The following is a 12,234-nucleotide window of genomic DNA, read 5'->3' as shown; positions in this document are numbered from 1 at the left end:
CCGATGGCCGTGGCCCCTTCTGTGCCAACACAGAGTCCTCATCCGGGCCTTCCCCAGCCTCCAGGACTAGCCCATGTTCTTCCTCAGCCTCATTGCTGTCCGACTCCGCTGCCAGCACCGCAGGCTGCTGGCGGACCACAACACCGGATTCATATTAAAGTAATTCTCTTTAATATGTATGATATGATGCCCTTGTCTTTTAGATTAGTAAGGTTGAAATGTAACATAAATATATTGACATTTTCAATTAATATATTCATGTTCTTTTAAAACTCAATAAAGTTTTTTTCAAAAAAAAATTAAAAAGATCAAAATGATAAATTTTAAAATTTATCAAAATGTTTGTCTCAGGAACAGCATTAAAGCAATTGCAGAAATCTGTCAAGTTGTAGCTCTTGAAAAATGGTCCCTCTTTTCCCAAAAATAAAATGCTATTCAATTATAATGATATTAAACATATTAAATTGTTTAGGAATTTTTTTTCCAGAAGATTTGCATGTAAGGAGTGTAAGAATTTTATTAAGATTTTTTTTTTTAAAAAAAAAACATAACTGAATTTTTTTATAAAAGTTAATTAATTGTCCCACTGATCAAGCATTTCGATTTAGGCTAGTTTCAGCTTTATTGTATTGAGTTGAGATGTTGCCTGTGCATTTTAGTTTTAAAAAGAAATCTTTTACAAAACAATTTGCTTATGCCTAATCTTCATGTATTTTTCAAGAACTCCAGTTAATTGAGAAGACTTAATTATTTAATGATCATTTCTTCTCTATTAAACATATTTGTGTCTCTGAGCATTCAGGAGCATCTTTTTGGAACCGAATCTGAAGTGTTACAGATTGTACAGATTGTTGTGAGCCGCCCTGAGTCCGGCTGGAGATAGGACGGCATATAATAATGATGATGATGATAATAATAATAATGATGATGATGATGATGATGTACAACTCTATTCTGTCCTTGTAAAAATTGGAAATTAATGGTGTTCTCTCTAGATAATACTCAGATCTTGTTTTGATTCCATATATACATTTCAACATCATTTTTCTTCTAGAATATGTAAGTTGACTTTAATTTCTGAACAAGCAAGATTTTTGCAATTAATTGGCTCCTTGGTTTACCGAGGAGCTGAGGGAGTTGAAGCGCCAGAAAAGACACCTAGAGAGTAGTTGGAGGGCCAGTCTTTCTGAATCTGACCGGACACTAGTAAGATCCCACATTAGGAATTACTTAGTGGTGATAAAAGCAGCGAAATGTAGCTATTTTGCTGCTCTTATTGCGTCATCAGATAATCGCCCGGCCGCCCTCTTTAGGGTGACCGCTCCCTGCTCCATCAGGAAGTGCGGGAGGACCCCTTGGAGGGTAGAGCCGAGGATTTTGTTCAGTATCTGTATGACAAAATCACTCAGATTCAGGAAGATTTGGACTCCGACTGGGTAGTCTCAGGGAGAGAGACAGGGGCAGGTCTTGAGAATGTTATCTGGGATGAGTTTGATCCTGTGACCCCTGAGGACGTGGACAGGATTCTGGGTAGACTGAACGTGACCACTTGTTTATTGGACCCGTGTCCTTCCTGGTTAGTACTGGCTTCCCAGGAAGTGACACGAGGCTGGCTCCAGGGGATTATAAACGCTTCGCTGGGTGAGGGTGACTTTCCCGCCGCCTTGAAAGAGGCGGTGGTGAGGCCTCTCCTCAAGAAGCCTTCCCTGGACCCGGCAATGTTGGTAAATTATCGTCCGGTCTCCAACCTTCGCTTTGTGGCGAAGGTTGTTGAGAGTGTGGTCGCGCAACAGCTCCCCCAGCACCTGGATGAAACGACGTATCTGGATCCGTTCCAGTCGGGCTTCAGGCCCGGGTACAGCACGGAAACGGCATTGGTCACGTTGGTTGATGATCTCTGGAGGGCTCGGGACGGGGTGCTCCTCTGTCCTGGTCCTGTTAGATCTCTCAGCGGCTTTTGATACCATCGACCATGGTATCATGCTGCACCGGTTGGAAGAGTTAGGGGTGGGAGGCACTGTGTTGCAGTGGTTCTCCTCCTTTCACTCTGACCGGTCGCAGTCTGTGTTGACAGGGGGACAGAGGTCGACCCCGAGGCCCCTCATATGTGGGGTGCCGCAAGGGTCGGTCCTCTCGCCTCTCCTGTTCAACATTTATGTGAAGCCGCTGGGCGAGATCATCCGTGGTTTCGGGGTGGAGTACCATCAGTACACTGACGACACCCAGCTGTACATCTCCACCCCGGATCACCCCAACGATGCCCTTGAAGTGATGTCCCGGTGCCTGGAGGCCGTACGGATCTGGATGGGGAGGAACAGGCTCAGGCTCAACCCATCCAAGACCGAGTGGCTGTGGTTTCCGACGTCCCGATATAGTCAGTTGACACCATCACTGACTATTGGGGGCGAATCATTGGCCCCCACGGAGAGGGCTCGCAACTTGGGCGTCCTCCTGGATTCACGGCTGTCTTTAGAAGAGCACTTGACAGCCGTGACCGGGAAGATTTTTCATCAGGTCTGCCTGATTCGCCAGTTGCGTCCCTTTCTGGATCGGGACTCGTTACACACGGTCACTCATGCCCTTGTCACCTCCCACCTGGACTATTGCAACGCTCTCTACATGGGGCTCCCCTTGAGGAGCACCCGGAGGCTCCAACTGGCGCAGAGTGCGGCCGCGCAGGTGGTAATGGGAGCGACATGGCGTTCCCATGTAACACCCCTCCTGCGCGAGCTGCACTGGCTCCCGGTGGTCTTCCGGGTGCGCTTCAAGGTTTTGGTTACCACCTTTAAAGCGCTCCATGGCTTAGGACCTGGGTACTTGCGGGACCGCCTACTACCACCAATAGCCTCCCACCGGCCGGTACGCTCCCATAGAGAGGGGCTCCTCCGGGTGCCGTCAGCCAAACAATGCCGACTGGCGGCCCCCAGGGGGAGAGCCTTCTCTGTGGGGGCACCTACTATCTGGAACGAGCTTCCCCCAGAGATACGGAGGATCCCAGATCTGCGCACCTTCTGCCGCGTTTTAAAGACCTTACTATTTCACCAGGCGGGCCTGGCCTAATTTTCTCCCTCTTTTATAAAAGATTTTTAATTTTTAAATATCTTTTAGTATTTTATACATTCAATTTTAAATTGGTTTTAAAAGTTTGGGGTTTTAAATTTGTCGGGGCCAAAATTATTTAATTTGATTTTATCCTACTTTTAAATTTTGTATGTATGTGTTTTATTGTTTGGCTGTGCACCGCCCTGAGTCCTTCGGGAGTAGGGCGGTATAGAAATCAAATCAAATAAATCAAATAAATAAATAAATAATGGTGCTTGTTTCTTCTGTTTAAGATAAAGTCTGCTGAAGCGGCCATTATCAATGTTTACTTAAAATTATTTTCCAAATTTATCAGATATTAGGATGATATATGTGTTCTAGCAAAAGCTTTATTGAGTACTGAATAAGTTGAAATTTGTGCACTGTTTTTGCCATGGTTGTATATTCTTGGTACTATTGTTTTGTGCAGATTTGCTTTGAAATACTTTAAGGACACTTCACCTGTGTTTCACCGACTTTTCCTGGAAAGTTTGGACACAAATGTGGTTCGATATGGACGGCGCAGAATGAAGTTGAGGGATCTCATGGAGGCAGCCTACAAATTTCTCCAAAAAGATCAGTCTGTATTCAGAGAGTTATGGGACTGGAGTGTTTGTGTCCCTTTACTAAGGAGTCATGATACTTTGGTTCGATGGTAACTTTAATTTTCTTACATTTACGTGGCTCATTTAATGAATAGGGAAGGCCTTACAGTCATTTTTACCTTTATTACATAATTCATGAGTTAGATTTTAAAGCAGACAAGATTCCCTGATCATATAAGACAGTGATGGCTAACCTTTTCTGGACCGAGTGCCCAAAGTGTGTGCATGTGCATGCACCCGAACCCCCAAAATGCACTACGTGCGTCCCACCCCATGCATGCACCCTGCCCCCGCACATGCGTGTGCCCCATGCGCATGCACCTGGGGTTGATGGGAGGTGCGTGCGCGGCGGAGCTGAACTGGGGCAACGGCTCACATGCCCACAGAGAGGGCACTGCGTGCCACCTTTGGCACATGTGCCATAGGTTCGCCATCACAGATATAAGAGCTTCTAAAATCGACAGGTAGAGGAACATTCAATAAAACTATTCAGGGTAACTTTATGTAGCCTAAATATAAGCAAAACGGACTGTCAGACAATATTTTTGTTAGACCCCCCAGAAAATGAGAATTACTCCTGATGTGCATATAAACTAGTTCTTGCATTTCTCATTTAGAATACTATGTGTGATAACTTGATTACCATGTGTTCATGGACAAGTTTGTGTCATAGAAATTGCTCCTATATGCATTTTGTGCTTATTGACACATGGAAATGCTCTGATAGAAATCTTATCAGACTTATAAAATCTCCAAGGTAGATGAGTTTTTGCTTAAAAGAATTTTTAGTAGTGGGTAATGTTTTCCCTTTACTTCTATTAGAAAGTGGCTCTAATGTTAAACATTTATCTTTTGATTACCCTGAATTTAATAAGTGATATTTCTAGAAAACCAGATCAATGTCAAAGTAATGATGAATAATGGCCAGGCAAACTAATTTGATGTTTTTATAGTATTTGTTTCTTTTCCTATAAAGTTCATCCTTCCTCAGGATATTAGGTTTAAAACTGATGAAGCAATCAGGTTTCTTAGAAATCTCATTACGATAATACTGTAGATTTCCACAGTTGAAGTCCAGAATCCTTCATTAGTCTCACTCTAAAATATAAAGCTTGCTTCCTTGGTTTGTTCTTCTCATTACATTAGTTCTACTGTGTTTTCCTGAAAATAAGACCCTGTTTTATATGTTTTTGAACCCTGAAATAAGTGCTTGGCCTTATTGCCATGTGCTGAAAAGCCCAATTGGGCTTATTATCAGGGGATGTCTTATTTTGGGGGAAACAGGGTATGTCATCAATATTTCTATTTTTATCTTCTGGTAAATGTTAGCATTTAAAAATGATGGTAATAAGATTAGAATGGCCCATTTTTATGGACAACTTATAACTGATTTAATGAAACTAGTGATATAGATTATAGAAACTATTAAACTAAATGGTTATATGGAGTAGGACAGGGGTGTCAAACTCGCGTCGTCACTGCATTGTCACATGTATCATGATTTTCCCCCGCTTTGTTAAACTGAGTGTGGGCGTGGCCAGCGCGTGTCATATCCAGCATGCAGGATGCGGGTTTGACAGCCCTGGAATAGGATAACCATTTTTCATCTCTCTAAAAAAAAATATGTTTAGAAATCACATTAAAATGTTACCTTAACAATTGTTCCTACATAGGTATACTGCCAGCTGTCTTGCTTTGGTTACATGCATGAATGATGAGCATCGATTATCTTTCCTGAAAAAAACTTTTAATCCAGAAGAGTTAATACATTTTAGGCTTAAGTAAGTTTTCACCCTTCTCTTTTTCTATTTGCTGTCTTGGTCTATATTTTCTAAAATATTTGTTTAGTAGATCAGTCTGCTTTAGTAAACATAATTGCAATTTTGATAGGCTGGTGGAAGAGTCTCGTGTGCAGAACATTGAGCAGGCCTTAGTTCTGGCCAATCCAGACCAAAACTTCTGGAACAAAGGGGAGAAGCTACGGTACACTCAGGGAGAGCTGGTTGCTGCTGACCTTTGTGCAAAGGTGGTAGCAGTGTGTGGAGTTGTCTTACCTAGACAACAGTTTGAGCCTAGAGAAAATGTAAGTAAAACTGATATGTATTATGACTTACATGAGAGTATTTAAAGACTTGTGTTTTTTTCAGTTATTTACAATCTACAGGTAATCGTCCACTCAGGATCACAGTTGGGCATCTCGGTCATTGTGCAAAGTCATCATTAAGCAAGCTGCCAAATGGCCACTTTGCTCAATGACCGTAATCCCAGCTCTTCCAATTGAAATTATTATGTGGACTGCCAGGGAGAGAGGCTGGGCAGGGAGAAGGTTAGCATTCTGAGATAGCATTTTCCCCTCCCAAAGACTTTCTGAGCAGGGATGAAATTTACTTATCTTCCCTACCGGTTCGCCAATGTGCGCGTGCCATTGTCTGCACATGCGCAAAGCCTTCTGCGCATGCACAGAAGCTTAAAATGTTGCAAAAAAAGCGGCGTCATGAAGTCCGCGTGGGTGGGCGGAGCCTCCCACAGTCACCGCTACTGGTTCACCTGAGCAGATAGAACCAGCTGGATTTCACCCCTGTTTCTGAGCCTTCCAGAGGGGAGGGGAAAACGTTAGGGAGGAGAAATCTGGCTACTCCTTCTCCTGAAGGTTTCTTTGTAGAGGATGATACTTGAGAAAGGCAAATAGCAGATTCAGGAGAAGCTTCATATGACAAAACAGAAGTGTTCTTTTCCATGTAAAGGCAACTTGATTTGGAATTCTCTGCGTCAACAGGTTCCAATTTTATGTTTCGTTTGGTTCATTCCTAAAATACTTAAGAAATTATTGCTAATTTCTTAATTATTACAAGTTCTGTGTTACTTTATGTTTTGTTCCTCTTAAATCTAATATTAGCTGAAAACATTGTCTTCTCTATTACAGCAGGAAAACATCTCGAACCATTTTGTGTTGGTGAATTCTGTCTGTGCGCATCTCCAGAATCTGGCCATGGCTGTGTCTTCACAAAAGGCAGTGCTCCTTGAAGGGCCAGTAGGATGTGGCAAAACATCTCTGGTAGAGTTTTTGGCAGCACTTACAGGAAGAACAAAGCCGCCTCATATTCTGAAAGTCCAGCTTGGAGATCAAACAGACAGTAAGGTAAACGGAAACCTATTTTAGGAAAGTATCACCTTAATATTTAGATGTTTAAAAAGAGTTTTAAAAGCCAATTGGATCATATGCTTTCTTGGCTGATTTTTTTTGTCGTAGAAGCCATCTTGATCTGTAGTGAGTAAATGTACTGCTGAACTTCTGGATGGCTGTGCATTCTTTTGAGAGAAATGAAGTATGGAAATTTTAAATTTGTTTTTAAATTATTGTGGTTTTAAAATTGTTCAGCCAAATTATTTAATTCATTTTATTTTATTTTAAATTTTGTATTTATATGTTTTATTCTATGGCTGTTCACCGCCCTGAGTCCTTCGGGAGTAGGGCGGTATATAAATTCAATAAAAACAAAAAACAAAAACAAAGTATCAAAATATAAATAAATTTCACATCTTGGAAAGCATGGTCATCCTGGAGAACAAGAGAGGACAAATAACATGTTTCTGACATTATCATGCATATGCATTTTGGATACTTGCGTCAGGAACTGGCACAATCCATAATAGGGCTTTTAATTATTGAAGTCTTTCGGTGCATTTCATTTTGGTGATCCTTTGGTTTGCTGTGATTGCTGCTTTTTTTTAAAAAAATACTTTTTAACAGATTGTTTACATGTGATGTCTTTACTATCTTCACAACAAAAAAGATCAGAAATTTATTGTAATTCAGAAGCTGTCACAGTTTTAAAAGAAAACGAATGATGCAAACTTTTTTTTTCTGTTTTTTTTTTATATATATATATATAGACTTTGCTGGGCATGTATCGTTGCACAGATATACCAGGACAGTTTGTGTGGCAACCAGGGACCTTGACTCAAGCAGTTAGCAGAGGGCACTGGATCCTTTTAGAAGATATTGATTATGCTGCCCTTGACGTGGTATGTTTTTGTGCTTTGTAGAAGCGCTTTGTGAATGCTTGGAATGAGAATCATGCTTACTTTCTCTTAAGGTTTTATTTCATGGAAACTAGCGATTCATTTCCCCAGATAGTACTCTAGATTATTTATTTTTAATTAGCTCTTTCAGACAGAAGGCCCCCTGTGCTTTTTACTTTGGAAGATGAGTTGTAGATCTTGCTTGCAACTGGGTGCTGAATGTGTCATAGAACTATGGTGGTCAAGTTAGAATGGAATATCTTCCCCTTCATCCCCATTCCCCATCACTCCTAAGTATGTAAATAGAATGTCTCACCCTTGCTCTTTTATCCAGTGCCATGGAAGTTACTATATCTATAATAAGTTAAAGCGTTTGTTACTGCCTATCTGGGAAGTGTCCTTCTAAAAAATGTGTTAACTTAGGGAATTAGTTGCATATGTTTCAGGATGGGAAAACATGGACACCACGTGCTGTTATTATCCTACCTGATGACTCACATGGCACAACGGACAGTCCAGTGTGTTTGCAGCAAACTAGAATCAATATAGCTGCTTGAACTAGTGAGCAGATGGGTGGAATCAGGCTTCCTCAAGGCTGGGATGTACTGAGGTTGGATTTTTGGAGGATCTGATTTTTTAGGAACTTCTTTGGGAAAAGAGAAGAAAACCCTGTAACATGAATGATGTCAGGGTTCCAAGTAACAACCCCAACAAAAGAAGACTGAGGCTCGTTATCCTCAAAGTTCCATTTTATTAGAGATGTCATATTGGCACATCTGGGAAAACCCGAATCTGAAAGCTTCCAGGTTTTCCCCACCCAAAGGAAAGCACCCGTGCCCAGCACCCACATATCCATCATATGTCCCAAGCAATGCACAGTCTCAGCTGGAGATGCCTGCCAGTCACACCCTTCCAGGTGCAGGGCAGTTTTTAAGTGAGTTTTGCCCCGTATTATGACCTTTCTTGCCACAGTTGTTATGTGAATGACTGCATTGTTCAGTTATTAAATGAATCTGCCTTGCTCATTGACTTTGTTTGTTAGATGGTCACAAAACTCACGCCCTTGTTACCTCTCGGCTGGACTACTGTAATGCTCTCTACATGGGGCTCCCCTTGAAGAGCACTCGGAAGCCCCAACTGGTCCAGAATGCAGCTGCGCTGGTGATTAGGGGTGCAACCCGTTGCACTCATGTAACACCTCTCCTGTGCGAGCTGCACTGGCTCCCAGTGGTCTTCCGAGTGCGATTCAAGGTGTTGTTACCACATTTAAAGCGCTCCATGGCTCAGGACCTGGGTACTTACGAGACCGCCTTCTGCCACCGATAGCCTCCCACCAACCAGTTCGCTCCCACAGAGAGGGACTCTTCAGGGTGCCATCGGCCAAACTATGTCAGCTGGCGACACCCAGGGGGAGAGCCTTCTCTGTGGGAGTTCCTGCCCTTTGGAACGAACTGCCCCCGGAAATACGCACAATCTCTGACCTCCGAGTTTTTCGCTGTGCCCTCAAGTCCCTGCTCTTCCGACAGGCAGGGCTATCTTTGTAAAAGAGTTTTAAATTCGGAGTTTTAAATTTTTGGGTTTTTAACAAATTTTGGGCGTAAATGTAATAATTTCAATAATTTTTAAATTTAATTGGGATTTGTATTGTGTTTTTTACTTGGCTGTGCACCGCCCCGAGTCTTTCGGGAGAGGGGCGGTATAGAAATAAAATTATCTATCTATCTATATATGTCCTTGACTTCCAGAGAAAGGAATGTTATTATGGCTATATATCTCCCCAGCTCCATACAATCCCCCCCCTCCCAGTTTCCCACAGCACTAAATGTGGCAGGCCTGAAGGCCCAATGCAAAAGATGGCTTCCAGGCCTGAGAAATGAACCTGATCATTTAGGTATTGCCCAGTATGATTTTGTTCTGTTTTTAGGGTTTTTTTTCTCTTCTCTTCCTTAGATCTCTGTATTGATTCCTCTTTTGGAAAATGGAGAGTTATTGATTCCTGGACGAAATGACTGTATAAAAGTAGCCCCTGGATTCCATCTTTTTGCTACCAGAAGGTAGGAAGTGTAGCCTGCCAGGGAGGGTTTGATAATGACTTTAAGATGGTTTTATAGATCAGTGGGGGAGGTGGTTCGGGGAGGCATATTTATAATTCTGTGTATATCTAACTATACCTTAAAACATAATCCTTGAATCTAAGATGCTGTTTATAAAAATATTATAAAAGTATATATAAATCTCAGGAGTAGTAGCTGAATTAGTGCAGTAGTGGTTCGTAGTGTTGTAGGAATCCAACCATATTCTTACCAGATCATCATATCCTTTTATTAATATCTGATTAATATTAATCTCAGATGACATTATTTAGAGAATCAATATATTGAGCAAATGAATACCTAGAAATTAGTAATGGGGCATTCTAACATTTTGTCATTTGAGATTTTAATTTCTTTAGTTTTGGTGTTGCAGTTAAGAAATCTTATTATTAAATTTATTATTAAATTTATTTGTTGCCCATCTTGCAATTTGAGATGACTGAGCAGAAAGACTTTTGGAGGTCTTTAGGCGAATAGATTGCATCCAAGATAATGCAATTATATTATACAATTATACTTGGACAAATAGGAGTTACCTTCCCCTGATCTGTTCAACTAAAGGTATGAATATAGTACTAATGACAGATGGTTACAACACCATATAATATTTTTGTCAGGGACGCCTTTGTCGCTTCAGATGTTGCTAAATTGTAACTCCCAGCAGCCTGTTGAACATGACCAGTGGAAAAGTAGTCCATGACTTAGACTTACCATATTTTTCGGAGTATAAGATGTAGCTTAGTTTTGGGGGAGGAAAATAGCGGGGGGGGGAGAATCTGCCTACCAGGTATTCATCTGGCTAGCGTCCTTAGTCTGGTCAGCTTCAGCACATTAATTTGCTGGTTTTTTAATCCCTTGCTTCGGGATAAAAAACAGCTTCTAAGGCACAGCTGAGAGGAAGCAGCAATGAGAAAAGCAGGCAAAGCCTCCTTAGGGCTGAAAAAAAGCTTCTAAAGAACAGCTGAGAGGCAAAGCAAAGCATGGAGATTGCTTCACTCACTAGTGCCTCGTTAGGGCTGGAAAAAAGCTTCTAAAAAGCTACGTTCAGAGTATAAGACACACCCAAATTTTCAGCCTCTTTTAGGGGTGGGTGCGTCTTATACTCCAAAAAATATGGTAAGTAACATCAGGCTGTAAATTCTCCACATCTGGAATGTGATGCTGTAAAGAATCTAAACACTAATTTGTGGTTTTATTAATGTAGAGTTTTCAGTTACGGCGGTGGTTGGTATAGGCAGCAAAACAGCCATGCTGCTCTTTTGGACAAGTACTGGACAAAAATTATGCTTAACAACTTGCCTAAGGCTGAACTGAAAGAGGTAAGTGAGGAGAGGGAATGAGCCCCATGAACTGACAGAAAAATTATTTCAGGATTTCATTTCAAATTTGCAATTTAATTGCAGAAAAAAAAAGTATTCCATTATGTTAATTCCTACTAAAACTTGTAGAATATGATTATAACTGTATGCCATGTTCAGGATGAAACCATAATGTAACTCATGATATTAAAAACATCTTATATTCTTCCTTTAGATTCTTCAGAGAAGTTATCCTAAACTTGCCACTGTAACAGATTGTCTGTTGGATATTTACATTGAACTTACTGGTGATAAACATTTATCTGAAAACCAAGTTGTGGACAATGAGAACATAATGGAAGATGCATCATGCTTGACTGTAAATAAAAAGCCATGCTTGGAGGGCAGAGAGTTATCGCTAAGGTATTAAAATGTGTAATTAAGCTGATGAAATGGAGGAGGCAAATTATCCTCGGACAACAGTTAACTAGAGTAGTGTTGTTCAACCTCGGGACCGTTACTTCAACTCCCAGAATTCCCCAGCCGGTATGGCTAGCTGGGGAATTCTGGGAATTGAAATCCACATGTCTTAAAGTTCCCAAGGTTAAGAAACACCGATCTAGAGTTTTAGAGATCATATGCGTGCATGCTTTAATTAAAGTTCCCACTGAGAAGGCATTAATTGAATGAAAATGTGGTGAGTGGGTGCTTTTTGAAAACCAACACCGAGTAGGTACCTAATGGAGTGAGAACGAAGCTATAGTTGTTGGCAGATAAGGAGACCATTACTTTGAAACTACATTCACAGCATCTTTTCTTTTTTTCAGGGATTTACTCAATTGGTGCAACAGAATCGCATTCAACTTTAACAGTTCTGCTTCCTCTACTGCACTGAACATTTTTCGTGAGGTCTGAACTAAACTTCTTGTCTTAGGATGGGTTTTTTTTTAAAAAAAATCTACTTTCTATAACATATAAATTCAAGTTGTTTTTTAGTTAATGGATGGAGGATTAAGACCTTTAGTATCTAATAGATTTTAGTTCAATTAGATCTGTCACTAACAGCAGGTAGGTGATACCATACAGCAGAGGTGAAATACAGCAGGTTCTGACAGGTTCTGGAGAACCGGTAGC

General features: G+C 41.1%; 1 protein-coding gene across 1 annotated transcript in view; it reads left to right on the top strand.

The window, feature by feature from the left end:
* The window catches only part of MDN1 (midasin AAA ATPase 1), a 122,187-nt gene that overhangs the window by 5,660 nt on the left and 104,293 nt on the right, over positions 1–12,234 (top strand). The window contains exons 3-11 of the mRNA XM_034408983.3: positions 3,512–3,736; positions 5,360–5,467; positions 5,577–5,769; positions 6,610–6,825; positions 7,581–7,712; positions 9,660–9,763; positions 11,007–11,121; positions 11,336–11,523; positions 11,928–12,009. Of these exons, the coding sequence (XP_034264874.2) occupies positions 3,512–3,736; positions 5,360–5,467; positions 5,577–5,769; positions 6,610–6,825; positions 7,581–7,712; positions 9,660–9,763; positions 11,007–11,121; positions 11,336–11,523; positions 11,928–12,009 (1,363 nt within the window). The remainder of the gene's footprint in view (positions 1–3,511; positions 3,737–5,359; positions 5,468–5,576; positions 5,770–6,609; positions 6,826–7,580; positions 7,713–9,659; positions 9,764–11,006; positions 11,122–11,335; positions 11,524–11,927; positions 12,010–12,234) is intronic.

This window comes from Pantherophis guttatus, chromosome 1 (assembly GCF_059756535.1).
Source record: "Pantherophis guttatus breed Tessera chromosome 1, ASM5975653v1, whole genome shotgun sequence".
NCBI lineage: Eukaryota > Metazoa > Chordata > Lepidosauria > Squamata > Colubridae > Pantherophis > Pantherophis guttatus.
Note: the sequence above shows the minus strand (reverse complement) of the source record. Positions and strands in the feature narration are given on the sequence as shown.